Source organism: Pteropus vampyrus, unplaced genomic scaffold (genome assembly GCF_000151845.1).
Source record: "Pteropus vampyrus isolate Shadow unplaced genomic scaffold, Pvam_2.0 Scaffold150, whole genome shotgun sequence".
In the NCBI taxonomy this organism is placed as follows: Eukaryota; Metazoa; Chordata; class Mammalia; order Chiroptera; family Pteropodidae; genus Pteropus; species Pteropus vampyrus.
In genome coordinates this window covers 3,611,755-3,630,890 of record NW_011888931.1, presented here as the reverse complement: position 1 = coordinate 3,630,890, position 19,136 = coordinate 3,611,755, and the positions used below count along the sequence as shown (strand labels likewise).

At 34.4% G+C, this 19,136-nt stretch overlaps 1 protein-coding gene across 1 annotated transcript in view; it reads right to left on the bottom strand.

Moving 5' to 3' along the window:
- The window catches only part of ARMC4 (armadillo repeat containing 4), a 154,377-nt gene that overhangs the window by 34,798 nt on the left and 100,443 nt on the right, over positions 1–19,136 (bottom strand). The window contains exon 16 of the mRNA XM_023536192.1: positions 1,063–1,251. Within this exon, the coding sequence (XP_023391960.1) occupies positions 1,063–1,251 (189 nt within the window). The remainder of the gene's footprint in view (positions 1–1,062; positions 1,252–19,136) is intronic.

Below are 19,136 nucleotides of genomic sequence, written 5' to 3'. Positions count from 1 at the left end.
CCACCATTAACATCATCATCATTGATCTTGAACATCATTATTTGTTCAAGGCTCAGTTTCCTTTTGAGTAAATCTACTCACAATACAGAATTACAGATCAGCAAGTAGTTTAGTAATAAAAATAATTCGGGACATTCTTAATGGAGCATTTCACTTAGCTGGGATAAGCAGATTAATTCTACTTCATCACCCTAGGAATACTTCTACGTCAGTAATACACCTTGGCTCCCTAAAGGGAGAAGACAGTGCAGCAAACAATGATGTTTTGAATCTGTCATTTTCCTTTCTGTATTCTTTATGCAGACTATATCCTTCTTTTTGGATGTAATTATATCATATAGGTATAATGTAACTAAATAAAGTACAGTTTTTTGTTCATTAATTGTACTGTTCTCTTAAATAAGGCAATAACTTGGTGTCCTTAAATGAATCTGGCAGATATTCTTAGGTTCTCAGTGTAAGACTAGCTCTAAAAAGTCTTCTAGACCAAGCATCCTTCCAATGATTGAATTTCTGCTCTGTGACTTTTCTGCCAAGTGGTAGTCCAGCCTATGCTCAAATACCTCTGATCATGGTGAAGTCATTATGTCTAAAGGCTACTTATTCTATCTGGCACAGCTCTGGATAAACAATACAGTGACTGCCAAAATCTTCGAGTCCAAGAATGCCATAGACCCAAGCTTGCTAAGCTGGGGGAGGCACATTTAACTCCTAAAGTTGGCATAACAATTACCTTAAGAGTAATAGTAATGATGATGTGATGACGATGATAGTTAACACTTCTACAATAACCTATTTGTCACTGTTTTACTTGCTAGTGACAAATGAAAAACAGCCCCTATTTTACAAGGATCTTGCATATTAACATTGTACACTTTAAAATACACTTTCACACTTATTAGTCTCAGAGAAATTAAATGAATTAACCAAAATTTCAAACCTCATAGGTGATGGATATTAAACTTGAATCCAGGTTTCTGGACTTGAAGCTCATTGTTTTTGCCACTACACTGTGATATCTTATGACAACATGCATTTAAAATAAAAAGATGTGTTACTTACTGTATTTGCTAGTTTAGACAATAAAGGGACAACTCCATGATCTGTAATAACAGCTAAATTTTCTTGATCTTTTGCTATATTGGTAATAGCAGCACATACACTTGCCAAAACTTCTTTATTATCTGATTTCAGCAAATTGACAACAAGTTCCAAACCACCAACAAAGGAACGAACCATTTCTCCAGCATCCTAGATAACAATAAAAATAAAGATGACATCAATAATAAACCGGTATCTAGCATTTCTTTAAAAGAAAAAAAGTAATGATAAGGCTGAGAGGTATACCTGTGGCATGAAAAACAAATTCGGTTTGACTTATTTCCATATTATATATATTATCGATGTGTGTATGTATAAAGTATGTATGTGTATATACATACATGCATGCACACAATTCAGTTTTAACAAATATTGACTGAACAACTATGATATGAGTCACTGTGCTAAGTATTGGAGATATAGAAGTTAACAAAATACAGTTGAATCTTTTTATTTCCAGTAGTTATGTTCTATAAAATCATCACAGAAAGGGAATTAGTAAATACTGAACCATTGCCTAAGGGAAATACAAGGTAAAGTTCCTGCAAGAGTCTGGTAACATTTTTTGTCCACTAATCAATATATAACCTTGTGTTATATGTGTTTTTGTTTAAAAATCTTATTTCGTATATTATTACTTCATTAATGTTGAACTCATGGATAACATACTATAACTTACGCCTGAATGAAGCTTACCTAATACACACTTTTTCTCTGTAAGGCACATCACAGTCTTCTAGCACTTAGGGACACTAGACAGCACTTCTGCACTATGCTTGGGGGACATTTTAAACAGTAAAATCTTCAACAAAAAAACCCATGAAAATGTGGAAGATGTGGCACTAAGTAGACTGTAAAATGGATGCTTATTTACAGTATGAGAGCTGAAACAAGAAGGCAGAGCATCATCTTTCTGACCTCAGCTGAAAACTTGCACATTGAGCAACTTAAATTTTTCACCATTCTGTTCATATTCAAGAATGACCAAGAAAGTGCTGTGAGTATTGATTTCAGAGTTACAAAAAAATTTAGTAAGTAGGCAAATTCCCAAACAGAATCTGTGAATAATATGGATGGACTGTGTATACTCTGCTGCCATCATGTTGCTTACAATCTGTGGCGAACATGAGTGTTAAGAAATTATGAGTATAATAAATAGCCCTAAGGGGGAAGAGGTAAAGATACCACAATACATACAACAAAGGAATCTCAGCTGGTGTGGATTCAAGGACTGCCTCCCAAGAGGATGTCTGAAAACTAAGGCCTGAGGCATAATCCAGTGTGAGAGAGAGTCTGTGTGAAAGAGTCATCATATAACATAGATCTGAAAGTGAGAGAAGTGACTTTTTTCTAGGTCATAATGGTTAGAGCATAAAATAGGAAAGGGAGAAATGGGCTAAAATGACACGTAAGAGGTAAGATCTTGAAGGGTCTCATAAGCCTTGGTACAGAGTTGAGAGTTCCTTTGAAGGGCATTTGAAAGCCACATAAGAGGTTTAAGTGTTGGGGGTGTAAGGTGGAGAGGGGATTTTTATCAATTTTCTGTCTTGGGAGATCTCTCAGAATTGCAGGGTTGAAGTTGGGGCAAGGAATGATGTTGGAAACTCAGAGTTTATTTCGCTAGTTCAGATAAGAGGTGGGCATAGTTTGGATGAGGGTGATGGTTTAGACCTGGAGAGAACAGTGTGGGTTCATGAGGATTGATCAGAGAAGATTAAGACAAATGATTTAGTGATGATTCCTTTGTTTCTGGCTTGACCTAGTGGTGCTAAAGGCAGGGGTTTCTTTTGTTTTCTTGAGGAAGAAGGGTGGTATTTGGTGTGAGAACACCTAATTGAATGAAGTGTCCACAAGACATTTAACTGGAGACACCAGGAGTCAGGGGGAAATATGGGTTTGGAGCTCAGGAAAGGAAACAAAGGCTGAATATGGAGATGTGGAAGTCATTTGCATAAAGATTGTAACTGAAGTGATGAGTGTGAAAGCGTGGGGAGTGAGATAAAAGTGGACTACCTGTCCCAGTGTCAGAAATGTGGGCTGAGGAAAAGAATTTGTCACAAGAACCTGAGAACAGATGTTTGAACAGAAATCCCCGCCTCCCCTGATGCATAGCACTGGTGCGTGATGTCCACCGATTGTTAGTTGGCTTCGTGGCTTTCTCAAACTACAGAAATTAATATCTTTTGAGTGCCAAATATATATTAGGTACTTTGCATAAACTTTCTTAAACCTCAAGATAACCATGCCGAGTAGAAGTTATTTCCATTTTAGATTGCAAAAATTGAGGTTCAAAGAAGTTGAACTGCATAATCTAGGTTGTATCCCTCATGAAGGCAAGGGACATGTTTTAGTGCATTCAGTGATCTTTACACATCATAAATCTGGTCTGATCATTTCATCCCCATACCCCACAAATCCTTCCATAACTTCCTCTTGTCTGCCTCATGGTAAAATCCAAACCCACACGTGGCTTCCTAGCCCTTCATAGTGTGTCCCTAGCTTCCTTGTCTCACCTTTCCTGCCTTGACCCCATTCTCCAAGCTCTCTCACATACCCCAAGCTGGTGGCTCACCACAGGAGCTAATAATCAGAATCCTGACATTCTCTGAGAACGCGTTTCATTAAGCGTGGGGTGGGGCCTATGACAAACACCTATATTTCTAAAAACTCTCATGGTGAGTTTGAACTTCAGCTGGTATTGGGAACACGGCTTATGCATTAGTCCTTCAAGTCTCATGTCCTCATATGTGCTACTTGCACATGTGTCCATGCCCTTTTTGTCTACTTTTCTATTAGTTTGGGAATTCTTACACATCCTCAGCTACTAACGAAGGTACCATTTTCTTTAATAAGCCTTTCCTGAACCTCAAGTCTGGGTTAAACTGCTCTTTCTATAATTCCCAGTTCTTCTATAATATAATAACACTTATCACTCTATGAAGTTAGTGGCTTATTTGTTTGACTTTAATGTTAAACTCTTATGTTCCAAGAGGGCAGAAACTCTGTCCTATTCACTGTTGTATGCCCAGTGCCTATGCCACTTTCTAGCAGTAAGTACATGCTCAATTAACATTCGTTGAATTTGATTATATGCAAACTCACATCTACAAAAGGAATTTTCACTGACAGCATAACAAACTAAACTAAGCTTCCAGTAAATGTCGAAGAAAGGACCCAATCAGATTCTTCCCAAGGGTAAGGACAAAACTTTTTTCTCCATACCTTGTCTCTCCCAATTGCTGCGAGAAATGATGTCAGCAACATTGGATATTTGAATGCAATTTCTGATAGGACACATAAATTCTGATGTATTAATAAAATTATTTTGAACATATTTACTTGCCTTTTTTTTCTAAAATTCTACAATAAAGTTTTTATGTAATACAAAAGAAGTTATTTTACTTTCAACTGTCTTCTATACTGGCATCTTATTATACTTCTATGCATTCGATACAATCAAATCAAAAGATTATAAATATAAATTTATTAACCTTCAGTCAAATATCCAATATAACTTAATCCAAATTATTCTTTAAGATATTTAGTAGCAGTAGTTGTAGAAGCAGTATTCCCATGTTGTAGATGAGGAAAACCTCAGGCAAGTGAATTAATATGTGAAAAGAAAAATGATAAGTGGCAAAAGGTGAATTTGACTCCAGATCTGCCTGATCCCAAAGCCCCTCTACAATGTTGTGGTTATGTAAATCCTAAACATTACTTACTTGGTCCAAATGAGACTGTGAACATGTAAATTGAAAAGCAAAATAATGGCTCTTAGAATTTAAGGAAAGTTCAAAAGTATAGCCCAAAAGCTAGCAACTTTTCTAAGTGATGTTATATGCGTCAATAATCTAACATATTTTTCAATTACAAATTTATAGAACAATTTTTTTCTCAAGGGACAATGGAGGAATTCTAGAAAGATGATGGTGACATAGTTTTTAATCTCCCTATAAAAATGGGGCAACTGGTATAACAAAACAAATAAAAGGACAACATATACAACAACACTAAGTGACAAGGTATCTATACCAACCCCAGAATACACACAGGTCGGGACAAACTCCCAACCACTACAAAATCTGCATGTTCTAAGAAAGAGCTGGAATCTGAGTAGGGAAGGCTCAGAGAATGCCCTGAGAGCCAGGGAACAGAGTTGCCGTCAGGTCTCACTAAAAAGCCCACAACAGCATCAGAAGCTGGGAATGGACTTTTCAGGCTGCGATTGATGGGTAAGTCTAAAAAAAATGCCACCAGGTCTGATAGTACTGAAGCGTTCTGTAGGTCTGAGACCTGTGAATTCTTAAAACTATAAACTAGAAGCCCTCTCCTCGGACAAAGCCCCTCATTGAGGAGAAATTACTGGAGGTGGCATCCAACTTGAGCAAGGACAGTGGGATGAAGGGATGAGAAAGTCCAGATAAAAAGAGAGGAGGAAGCCCGAACCTACTCTCTATCACTGTGAAAATTACAGACATGAGATCTTGAGAACCATAAAATTAGAAATGCTACCCTGGCTCATCTCTCTCTCTAAAAGACCATGGAAACACATTTCACTTAAAAATGAGCAATATAGAAAGACTACAGTCAATTTCCATATGGAGTTATTATAAGAAAAAAATGAGCTCAAATAATTATAGAAGCAGTGAAAGGAAAATATGAATTAGGATTATTAAAGTGCACAAATTAGGTGATTAGTAAAATAAAACAATTTCCACAATGAATTAGAAATACAAAAATTCATTTTGGAAATGAAGAGTAAACTAGAAGGAACACAAGAATAAATAAACAACACAGGCAATATTTTTAAATAAACAGAAGATGTGAAAACTCGAAAATGATGGAAAAAGAGCAAACGAAAAATTCAAGAGAACAAGTAGGCAGAGAAGATCTAACATATGTATAGTAACAGTCCCCAAGAAGGAAACAAAGCACTAAAATAGAGCAAATTTTTAGAACTATAAATCAAGAAAACCGTTTCCTAAAATAAGTAAAACCTGAAAATATATGGAAAAGTCATCTTATATACCAGGAAAAGTTGGCCCAGGATGGGCTAACATAAAGACATATTCTAGTACAACTGCTAGACTTTAATAAAAAAGAAAAAAATTCTTTGGTCATTTAGGCAAAAAGACCAAGTCACTTCTAAGAAAAAGAATATGTTATCATCCTTAGACTTTTCAATAGCAATGTTTCATGTACAGGGGAAGGTAATAACCTATATAAGCTACTCAAGAGATAATGTGAATCAAGGTTCTAACATCCAGCCAAAATGGCTTTCAAGTATAACACTGTACAGGGAAGACCTCAGGGAATGCTATCAACACAGGCCCTTCCTGAGCAATCTATTTGAGGATGAGTGTCAGACCTCCAAAAAGACTAGAAGACATTGACAAAATAACTGAGGATTTCTTAAAATCCTCTGGTGGCTTTATTTCCTTCAAAATGAGGTCTAAATTGCTAGCATGACACTGAAGTATTTTCCCCTATCTGGCCCAACCTCACCCTCTTCTCTTATTCCCTGGTATACTCTTTGGCATAATCCATACTCCAGCATCTAGGATTACTGTTGTTCCCTCATGATTTTTACATCTTTAACTCTGTTGTTTTCTTTATCTTCTAAACTCCTTCTCAGCCCTAAAAACTCTGACTCATCTTTTAATACATCTTTTTATTTTAAGGTTACAGAGATTGTTTTATTAATTTTTTTTAGTGAACAGTAAAATTCGCTTTTTTTGCATTACAGTTCTATGAGTTTTGTCCAATGCTTATAATCATGTAACCACAACCACAATCAAGATATAGAACGGTTCCATCGCCCCCAAACTCCCTCATGCTATCTTGCTATAGTCAGTACTTCTTCCCACTCCCAGTCTCTGGAAACTCTTTATGTGTTTCCTGCCCCTATATTTTTACCTTTTCCAGAATATCTTATAGATGGAATGATACAGTATGAAGCCTTTTGAATCTGGCTTCTTACACTTAGATAACACATTCGAAACTAATCCATGATGTTGCATGTATCTGTATTCGATCCACTTTTATAGCTAAATCATATTCCATTTTGTAAATGCACCACTGTTTGTTTATCTGTTCAGCAGATGAAGGGTATTTGGGTTGTTTCTAGATTTTTGGAATTATGAATAAATCCTCTATAAATATTCATGAACTGGTTTTTTTGGTGAGCATAAATTTTGTTTTTGAGTAGGCAGGAGTGGTTTAATATCTAGTTCATAACATCTGCTTATTATCTTTTCAATATTTGTAGGGTCTATAGTGATGGTCTATTTCCACCCCTGATATTGGTAACTTGAATCTTTTTTTTTCTCTTGATCATACTGACCAGAGGTTTATTAACTTTACTGATTTCCTTTTCAAGAATCGGCCTTTTTTTTTTTTCTAGTGGTTTTTAAAAATAAAAACTTAGATACTCTTTTTAAATTTACGTTTTTAATGCTATGGGTTTTCCTCTAAAACGTGTTGTGGATGCATCCAACAATGTTTGATATGTTGTGTTTTCATTTTCATTCAATTCGAAAGATTTTCTAATTTTCCTTGTGACTTTTTTTGGTCCATGGTTATCTAGATGTTTTTAAATTTTAAAATATTTGGGGACTTTCCAACTATGTTTCTGTTATTGACCTCTAGTTTCATTCTATTATGGTCAAAGAACTTTTAATTTTTATGATTTCTTAAGGTTTGTCTTATGGCTCAGAATATGGTCCAGCTTGATGAATGTTCTGAATGTATTCTAAAATAATGTGTATTCTGCTGTCATTGTGTGGAATGTTCTATATACATGTTGTGTTCAGTTGTTTGACACAGGTGTTCAGGTTTTCTATATCCTTACTTATTTTCCATTGTTTTGTATTGATGACAGAGAAGTGGTAAAATTTTCGACCATTATTGTGGATTTTCTATTTCTCCTTTCAGGTCTACCAATTTTTGCTTCATGAATTTTGAAGTTCTGTTTTTAAGTGACCATAGAGATTTTATATTAAAATAGGATAAAATAAATCCTACAGACAAGTAAAAACAACATAATTCTCTATTTATTCCTCTTTCAAAAGATATATTGAAAGAAGAATTGTTTTCATGCATAGAGCATATAGGCACAGTTTCCTTTGTTCTGTTCTTTAGAAAAACTTAGTGGTTCTCAAACTATAAGTTTAAAAATTCTACAAGACTGTAGACTGTTGTATTGCATGTTTACTGCATGGATGATTTAAGGACTCTACAAGGATAAATTTAACTCGATTTTTTTCTTATGTACTTACTCTGGAGCCCAACCCCCTATAAAAAGGCACCTTTACATTATTTTCTTTCTCCTTTATTCTACTTGGGACTATCAAAATTAAAGGTTATTTGCCAAACTTCTATCAACTACTTTTTTCCCAGTAAATGAATCTGAGCTTTTGCTCTCTTCCATCATGTCTCTCTCGATCATGGCACCAAAATTCTATTATATTTGATATAGCTATGAGCTGCCTTCTAAGAATATCTTAACCATCTATTTATCCATTGCTAACTGATGAAGTCTAGTACCCATGTGGCTTCATAGTTATTACAATATTGTTGACTATAGTCTTTATGTCATACTTTATATACATCCCCGTGACTATTTTTGTAACTGGCAATCTGTATTTCTTAGTCCCTTTCCCATTTTTCACCCATGCTCCCAACCCCCATCCCATCTGGTGACCATCAATTCATTCTCTGTAATACATTTTTTAATAGCAGCTTAGATAACATCTCCTCCATGAAATTTCCCTCCACTTCCCTTCTCAGTATTAGTCACTCCCTTCCCTCCATATTCTTGTAGATGTTTTCCTCCAAAATCCATTTCCTCTTCCTCCTGTGTCTGCCAAATCTCGATTTTGTTTGAGTGTCCATCTCTCACATACAAGCATCAGGAGAAATTGCTTCTAGACCCCAGAGGTGATTCTTGACTGGCCTAAGCCTATTCTGGAGTCTCATTCCCTTTGTCAATTATTTGTTAAGGGGTGGGGTAGATATGGCCCAATTGTGGCCAATGAATTCTGAGACAATATCTACCAGAATCTTCTGGAAAAGTCTTCCTATTTATAATAAGGAATAATCATAGGTCACACTGAGACTGGCAGAACAGAAAGGGGAAAGAAAACAGCCTGGGTCCTTGGTGACATTGTCGAGCTGCTCAATCAATTTACCCTAATATCTGATTTGGCCATTTAATACCAAATACAAATAGCCATTTTTCATTATATTATAGTTATTTTCTTACGGATCCTTTCCCAATTAATCTGTGAGCTCTTCAAGAAGAGACCCCTGGTCTTGTTCTTTGATTCTCCCTTAAAATATAGTCTGCTATCTTTCACTCAGTAGATTTTCAATAAATGTTTGTTGAATTATGAAAAAATAAAAGGAATAAGGGGACTATAACTTTAAGATAATTAACCACAGTCACAAACACTAGAAGGAAAAGAGCATGAGCTCTGTAGGATGGAATATAAATTGATAAGATTGATTCAAACTCACAGCCTAGTGACTTCCTGATTCTTTCGCTGCTTTATCAGGAGGCACAGTAAGCCGCAGAACTGGGGCTATACTTGGAAAAACAACAAAAATGATCACATCTGCCTGTGATCCAAGAACTTCCTAAGGTACATGGTATGAGATATAGGGAGCCAAAGTCTCAGTGAGATCATGGGCATGTCTCACCAAGGCCTTGTAATGTTTACAATCTGTGGGACAGTGAAATGTTAAGAGTCAAGCCTACAGACCCCTCCAAAGTTTATCTGTTTTGAAGGTGAATTTCTTTCTTTTTTTTCTTTTTGCATTTAAATATTTTAAACATATGGCAACGTGCCTCACATAGTTTCTATGGAAAGGGAGACAGTGTATTTGAGGATGGAAAAAGTCATTACACTGCCAAAACTGTCTTTCACTAATGCTAAGCGACGGGGCAAATTTACCACATTTTCCACCTTCTCACATATCTTAAAAATTAGTCTTTGCCAATTTCACCGCTGCTACAGTATTGGTTATACATAATTCAAATTTTCATCTGTAATAGAAAAACTCTTACTACTACTACTACTACTACTACTACTACTACTACTATTACTACTATTACTAGTATTACAACAACAACCTAATGTGCATATACATATTTCATCTGATCCTCATAGCTCTGCCTTATGGAGGTATGATATCCCCATTCCTTAGACGAGAAGGCTTACGGTTCATGAACAGTTAATGACAAAACTATAAATCAACTTTAAATTTCCTGATTTCTCATTTAATGTATCTGTTCACTATACACCATGTGCTTAGACTTGGAAGTACGAATCATTATATTTATCAGATTAAACCTAGTTTATAAATAGTGAGAAGAATCTTCACAATTTATAGGGTTAACAATTCCCAAAGAGATGAAGCTATTTTGCCAATGATGTCTCCTAAGACAAACAATAACAGTAATTGAAAAAGAGAATATAAAACACCTTTATACTGCTATTAAAGTAAAGCTTGAATGGTTGAATAAGTAGGAAAAGGTGTCAGGTTCAAATTAAACAAAATTAGGTCAAATATACAAATAAGATGAAGAATATGAAGAAGCAAAATACATTTGGTAAATTCAACTAATAGAAAAACACTAAGACATTATTTAGAGATTAATGAATAAAACAGAAAATAGATATTTTGGCATTGAGCAATTAAACTTATGGGTATGAAATTCTTTCTCTTGCCTCCAGTGAAAAGAACTGGCAGTTTTCTGATGAGGTGAGATAAACATAATACAACTTTAAAGCACATACAAGCAAGCAAAATATGACTTAAGACAAAGATTTTTATCCAAAAAGGCTATAGAAATCCTGCTTTGTGCCATGTAGAGACTATACAATGCACAATACAGTGTTTGAAAAAGATTTTAAAATAGCACATTGCACATAAAAAATTTCAAAAATGCTACATTCACATTAGAATAGCATGTCAGGAAAACCAAAACTGAACAGGCAAATCTTGTCCCAAAAGTGTATTCAATAAATTAAAGGTTTTTAAATTTCTAAATACAACCTATATACACTCAAGGAAAACAGACTGTGTGGCTCTATCACAATAAGATCTTTGTTCTGATCCTAGTAGTTAACAAGTCCTGTAGCTTTCAATAATACACACTCACACACACACACACACAGCTGATTTAGAATTACCTTACACTTTCAAATGCAGTTCTTCAAAAATCAAAATTAGAACATCAATTATTACCCTTTTGCTTCTGAAGGAAAAATAAATTAATTTCAGATAAAATAAATGATACAACCCTCATAGTCTAACATAGAAGAAAATGCATTATACTTTTAGGGTAGCTTTATCCAATTAAATCACAAGAAAACTAAGGAAAATAAATTTAATAGTTCTGATTTTTTTCTACTTCCCTAGCCTAATTAGAGATAATTTTTTTAAATATCACAGACAACTGTAATTTTTACATTTTACTATGTCCTGTGTTGATTCTGCTTTAGATGCAATATTCTGTTAATAAGGAGGTCTAAATTGTGAGGTACTATTGTGTATCCAGAGGCTTATATAGTTAATTACATGATTCTTAACCAATGATGCATTTGAAAGAAGTTTATAACACATACAAGGTGCTAAACAAATTTGTCATATTATCATAATAGTTATTACTTATAAAACTATGTGTATATACATGCATTTATATATATTTAAAAGTTTAAACATATATATTAAAATTTTTTTCTCACTTGTACTCAATAACTCACAGATTAAAATAAGTAAAGCAATTTCCTCTTAAGATTCAATCAGATGCATCTGAACAGTGACTTGTGTGAAAACCATAATCTTGACAGAAAAAAAAAACTATCTGAAATAACATATTTGAAAACAAAACAAAACAAAACAAAAAACTATGGAGTCTCTAATTATGAAGAGATTATTTTACAGAAGCTTATTTGTTGGGTCTGTTACATGACATTTAAGTGTATAAATATGTGGTTAGCTTTCCAGTTCAGCAGCTAAGAGTCTATTGAACTCATAATGAACCTGAAATATAACATTATACTAACTGTAACTAACCCTTGTCTTCATGAATATTCTCATATTTGAAGCCAGGTATCCAGTTTACCCTGTCTTATGCAATATGTACTTTTGACTAATTTTTGTATTAAATGGTTTTCATAGGTCTCCTTTCATATTTATCAAAGTTTCTCTTAAAACATACCCAGAGATTAACACAGAATTCCAGCTGTGTTCTGACTAGGGCAGAGTGGAGTGGAATTCTTCTGTGATCTAGAAGCAGTACTGTGGCCAACTATAGGTATTATTTCAGTGGTCACATTACCCTATTTGTTCATATTAAACTTTGAATCGGCTCAAATCTCAATAACCCAATAACCAATATTGTACAGTCAGGATTCCCACATCCTGCACTTACGGGAATTCTAGGAAAATTGGGTTGAACAATTTTTGCAGAAAAGACATAAACTTTTAGATGTGAAATTCCACCTTGTGAATTTTCACACAATACTTTGAGAAACCAAGTTAGCTATCTGGATATTTTAAAGTGAAAATGTATCCAAGCATTCTGATGTTAAAATAAATTCCTTGGGTAGGTAGAAAATATAGTTTTTAAGATACTAGTTCTCAAATTTTGTTGCACATTAGAAGTACCCAGGGGAATTTTTAACATCCTCGAAGCCCAAGTTGTACCTCCTACTAATTATCAGAAAGTATGGTCTTGGGAACCAGTATCCACAAAGATCTCTAGGTGATGCCAACGTGCATCAAATTTTGGGAACTATTGGGTTAAGAGTTCAAGTCACATAATGAAAATACCTGGGGGCCTATCCACATTTCATCTCATTAGGTATATGGCTTTAAAAATGTTACTCTACTTCTCTCTAAGCTTCAATTTCCTCATCTGTAAAATGGAGCTAATATAATATTTATCTCTTAAGGGTTGTTAAGAGGATACATATAAAGCATATAACAAGATGCCTGGCATATGATAACAGCTGTTATTAGTATTATTATCCTTTAATTATTTTGAGAATGTATATGTTACTAATGGTTTGCACAAAATAGCAACTTAATAAATAACCACTTGGAATGTATTTGATTCCACATATCATCCACCTTGTGAATGTGTTCAATATGCATAACTCAGGTGGTAATAAACACTTTGCCACATATTGAATCCTGTTTTAAAATCTACAAAAAATGAGTTAACAAAATACATCTTTTACTGTCATTAGATAATAAATCTATGTTTATTTATATCATTGAAACCACTTTCATTCATAAATTTATTTTTCATTTGGCAAATTAGGAGCCTCGGAAATGTAAAGTAGTATATTATGTTATGGGATTCAAAATGAGTAAGATCTAGATCAGTGGTTCTTAGCTCTGGTTTCACATTATAATCACCTGTGTTGATTTTTTTTAGAAATATAAATGCCTAGGTTTCAATCTCAATATACAGAACAGGGGTTGGGCCCTTGCATAAGAATATTTTTTAAAGCTCTGAAGGTAATGTGTATCCAGAGTAGAGAATAACTGATCTGGATAATTATCAAATTGTGTTGCTGTTATTTCCAAAATCATAGCATTGGTGTAAAATTGATTAACTCAAATGCCCATATTTACTTTAAGAACAAATGGAGAAGACGACGACTCTGCTCCTGATCCTCTATAACAACAGTGAAAACACTGGGAAAACTGGCAAAAACAACTTTTTCAGAACTCTCAAATTCAATGAAAGGCTTACGGGAGTGTCTATTCAAGAAAAATGGTTGAATCTCGGAAAGAATAGTGAGCTTTATGTCATTTTAACTTTCTTTATTCCCATCTCCCTCTCCCCAGCTCTGCAGTGGCCTTGAAAACCAGCAGCCTTGCAACCATGGTATCTGGGAAAACCTGCAGCCTAGCAGCTACAGGAGGGAAAGAACGGATCTGGAGCTCCCCATAGAGCCCCATTCCAATAGAATTATCACTATTTTACCTGAATGACAACCTCTAGGAAAAACCTTAAAGCCTTGTCTTTTCTGTACCTCAGAGCTCAATCAGTGAGGAAAATCTTCCTATCAGAAGCAATAATTTAATATGAAAACTGTTAGAGATGTTAACATCGGCTGGGATAAACAAGAGGATGGCCAAAAAAACATTAAAAGGAAAATCTTGGATATGAGATGTCTCTATAGAAGGCTTTGAAAAACAACATATTCCTGGGGATCTAAAATGCCACGTGCAAGGGTAGAGTTTTATACATTCCCAGAAAAGAATGGAGATAGCCTTAACTGCTCACCTCTGGCTGACCTTGAGGCTCTATGAAGGCAGAATTGAAAGGCGAGAGAGAGTTGTAAACTGTTGGAGTATTCAACGTGTGCCATAAAACGCACACAGAATCCCTTACCAAAGGGCGAAAAACCCAGTGGTGCAAGGCACTTAAGAAAATCTCTTTCCACTCATTAGCTGACTAATAAGCTACATGAGCAGAGACCTCAGTGGCCGCACTGACAAAGAATACAGGCATTGCAGAATTAGTCCAAGAAAGTCACCAACAAACAATAGCAAAACCAACAACAAATAGCAACAGCATAAGTCCTGGGAAGGGGAAAACTGATTTCCAATGTTTCTACATTATATTATTTAAAATGTTAATTTCCAACAAAAAATTATGAGACATACAAAGAAAGAGGCAGATATGTTGCAAAATATGTTCTGGGGAAAGAAGTCAATAAAATCTGACTCTCAGGAACCTGTACCATGTTAGACTTAATAGATAAAGACTTTAAATCAGTCATTATAAATATGTTCAAGGGACTAAAGGAAACAATGCCTACTAAACAATTAAAGTTTGAGAACAGTGTATCAGGAAATAGAGAATATCAATAAAGAGATTTAAATTATATTAAAAAAATCAATGAAAAATTCTGGACTTGAAAAGTACAATAACTGAAATAGAAAATTCACTAGATAGGCCCAATAGTAGATTTGAACAGGCAAAGGAGAGACTTCGAGAACTTTAAAATAGGTCAATTCAGCTTATCTAGTCTGAGGAGCAAAAATAAAAATAGAAATGAACACATCCTCAAGACCAATAGGACACCAACATACTTATATGGGAATTCTTAAAGAGGAAGAGAGAGAGAAAGGGAAGAAATAATATTTGAAGAAATGAAATCAAAATTTGATGAAAAACTTTAACCTCCAAATCCAGTATCTTAAACTAAAAGATATACTCCTAGACATATATTAGTCAAACTGTTGAAAGATAAGAAGAGACTCCTGAAATTTGCAAGTTGCACTTGAAAAATTATACATAACTCTTCATATACAAGGAAACTTCATGAAGATCATCAGTGACAAACCAAAGTTCACACCATACTCAGTGGTGAAAAAATCTTTTCCTCTAAGATGAAGAACAAGACAAAGATGCCCACTCTCCCCACTTTATTCAACATAGTATTGGAAGTCATAGCCAGAGCAATCAGATAAGAAAAAGAAAATGCATTCAAATTAGAAAGAAATAAGTAAAACTGTTATTATTTGCAGATGACATGATTCTATATATGTAGAGAACCCTAGAGATTCCACCAAAAAAAACTATTAGAATAAATGTATTCAGTAAAGTTTCAGAACACAAAATTAATATACAGAAATCTGTTGCATTTTTATATAGCAATAATGAACTATTAGAAGGAAAAGTTAAGAAAATAATTTCATTTACAATTGCATCAAACTGAATAAAATACCTAGGAATAAATTTAACTAAGAGAGTTAAAGACCTTTACCCTGAAAACTGTAAGACATTAAAGAAGTTGAAGAGGACATAAATAAATGGAAAGACATCTGTGTTTATAGACTAGAAGACTTAATATTGTTAAGATTTCAATACTACCCATAGTGATCTACAGATTCAATGCAATTCCTATCAAAATTCCAACTTTTTTTTGCGCAAATAGATAAATCCATCCTAAAATTCATACATAATCTCAAGTGACCCTGAATAACAAAAATAATCTTGAAAAAGAAAACCAAAGTTGGAGGTCTCACACTTTCTGATTTCAAAATTGATTGCAAAGCTATAGTAATCAAAACAGTGTGGTACTGACATAAAAACAGACATGTATACTAATGGAACAGAACAGAGACCCAGAAATAAACCTTTTGAGTATTCTGTCAAGTGACTTTTGACAAAATCATTTTGTCATGCCAAAAAGCTACCAAGAACATTCAATGAGAAAAGGATAGTCTGCTCAACAAATGGTGTTTGGAAAACTGGATATCCATATACAAAAGAATGAAGTTGGACTCTTACCTAATACCATATAAAAAATTAACTCGAAATGGATTAAAGACCTAACTGTAAACCCGGAACTATAAAATTCCTATAAGAAAAAATCCAAAGTGCAATGTAGCCGAAGTCTTGAGTATCCTGAGTTTAGGTCTAGAAGCAGGATAATAAAAATATTCTAGACAGGGGACCGAAAGCTAGTTCACTTCTTGAGAACAAGGGTAACAAAAGGGCTTCCATAGTTATGAAAAAGGTAGAAAAACATTACTACTAACTGTTGCCTAGACTATTTCTTGTAAGAAGCTGTGTGTCTAGATTGGTGGAAGGATACAACCTTGTAATTAGAACTGGGGTCCCAATCAGATGTCTGAAGCAGTGAATTTTGAGATGGCAAAGTTTCTGATGGTGATGAAGTACAGTGTGTGATCCTGGCTGTTCTTGGCTGAAGTGAATATAATGATATTATTAATTAAACGGATGAGATTCTTAATTTTATAAAGTAACTTGCAACCAACAACAAACTACTCAAGATTAAATGGGTAAATGGTTTCTTCTGTAGCTAACTGTTAGCACGGAGTCTGTACAGACCTGTTTAAATATAGTTGTAACTATATCTAATGGATATGTATAGTTGTATGTACAACTATACCTTTAGTTGTAACGTTCCATTTTGTATATTATGCCTCTGTCAGTTCTACCCCTTCCTAGACTACCAACCTCCATTTTAGCCCTGTAAGGAGTTGGGACTAAGAAGGATGGAATGAGAGAGCAGTAGCAGAGAAAAAGAATCCAAATGAAAGCAACAGATTTGACCTGTAGATAGTGGACTTTCCAGCTGTAATCTGAAGACATCCTTACTCTTGTTTTGGCCCTTCCTTTCCCCATTTGGAAATCAGGCATATAGAGAAAAACAAAAACAAAAACATTATAATATAGTTCACTTTAATCTTTTAGGATTTTAGGAACTGGGAGCCAGATAAACAGCATACTTGAAACTATTAAGTGACTTAAAAATGATAGCAGACCCCAAATAGGCTTTACATTTTAAAGAGGTTTTAGATATTTTGAAAAACAACGCAGCCTCTCTGGCACACTGTCGAACAGCTAGGGCCCAAACAGGACCAAATTGAAGTTCATAAACGTGTTTATGGCAGGAATCTTAGTATGAAACTGCTCCCCCTTCACATGCCTTCTCCAAGTTCTCTGTGGCTTCCTGATTGACCATGGCTCATTGGGCAGCTGAAGCTAAACAGAGAGTGATGTCAAATTCCTGTCCTGTTTGATCAGCTGTGTTCTGTCACACCTGTAGTCAGGAAGTTGGCCTCATCCACACTCAGCATTCGACATTCCTGGCTAAAATCGCCCAACCTTGTATTCCAACCTCACAGAAATTAACTGTTCTCTTCTCTTTGGGGTAATCATTCTCAAATGTCTTTAGCTTCTCTGCTTGGAGCAGATCCTTAGGCCACTGGTTTTGAAATTACTAGAGACTTTTTTCCTCCAAGATCAAAATTCAAAACCAGACTTTATTTTCTAAACAAATAGCAAAATTAAGTTTAAAGAGGTTACGAGGAAAATGATCTCATAGATATATTACTGGTTTGGAATACAGATTGAGTTTTCTTCCTAATTCTACAACTGATTTACACGTTCAGAGTATTTATTCTAAAATAAGAATACCTGTTTCCTTTCTAATTCATAAGGAAGTGGTGATCGTAAATTAATATGAACTTTGTGAATAACTTCTTATCAAGGGGCAAAAAAGTATTAACCATTACTTTTTTCTTAATAAAAACTTCTTAAAGAAACAGAATTGAGGAATTTAAATACTATCTTACAACATTCATAATGACATAAAAAATGCAATGATATTTTAAGAAAGAAATGTGATTCTTATAAATGTTGGCAAAAGGCATAAAACTGATTGTAAGTGATGTAATATAATTATACATACCATACTTTATATGAGTTACTGTAGTTTTCAATATCTTATTGTTCATGGAACACAAATTTGAGTTGACTTTCTGTAGCAGAGTTTTGCTTCTTAAGAACAAAGAATTTAATACTACATGGATTTTTGCCAGATTCAGTTGTTGCATTCTTTACATCACAAGTTCATAATACTGAACACCTGCTCAACCTCTGTTTTTCTCCAAAAATGTGTTTGATCATTCAGCTTGAAAGGAACAGCTTTTCACTTCCATTTACAAATCTCCCATACTTTTCACAACGCAGTTATTTGTCTGCAAGCAGACTTGGATCTCACGAAATTTACTACATAACATCACTACAGAGGTCAAATCTTTTTAGCAATCTTTACTAAACAACAACAATACAAACCTGCCTTAAGCCTTACCCAGAAAACACTTTAAATGGTACACTGCTAAATAAAAGTACTTAGAAAAATATGCAGCGAATTTTTTTGTAATTAGTTCACTTTAGTTCAGCCTTCTGTCCTTCAGTTCTTGATAGACTGAAGAACACTGAGTAATTTTTGAACTGAGGTTGCTTATTTCCTGTCTTAGATATTCTTTCAGGTTTTATACGAGACCATAAAGCACAATTCGCACTCTGATTTTCCAATCATATGAAGAATAAACAGAGAATGATTAAGCTGGCAAAACATACTTTTTTCACTTAGTACATTTTCTTTGTTACTGATAAGCTATCAAAAACTATTAAGTATCGACTTTCACTAAAATGAAGGAAAATATTAAGCTTTCTAATTGAAACA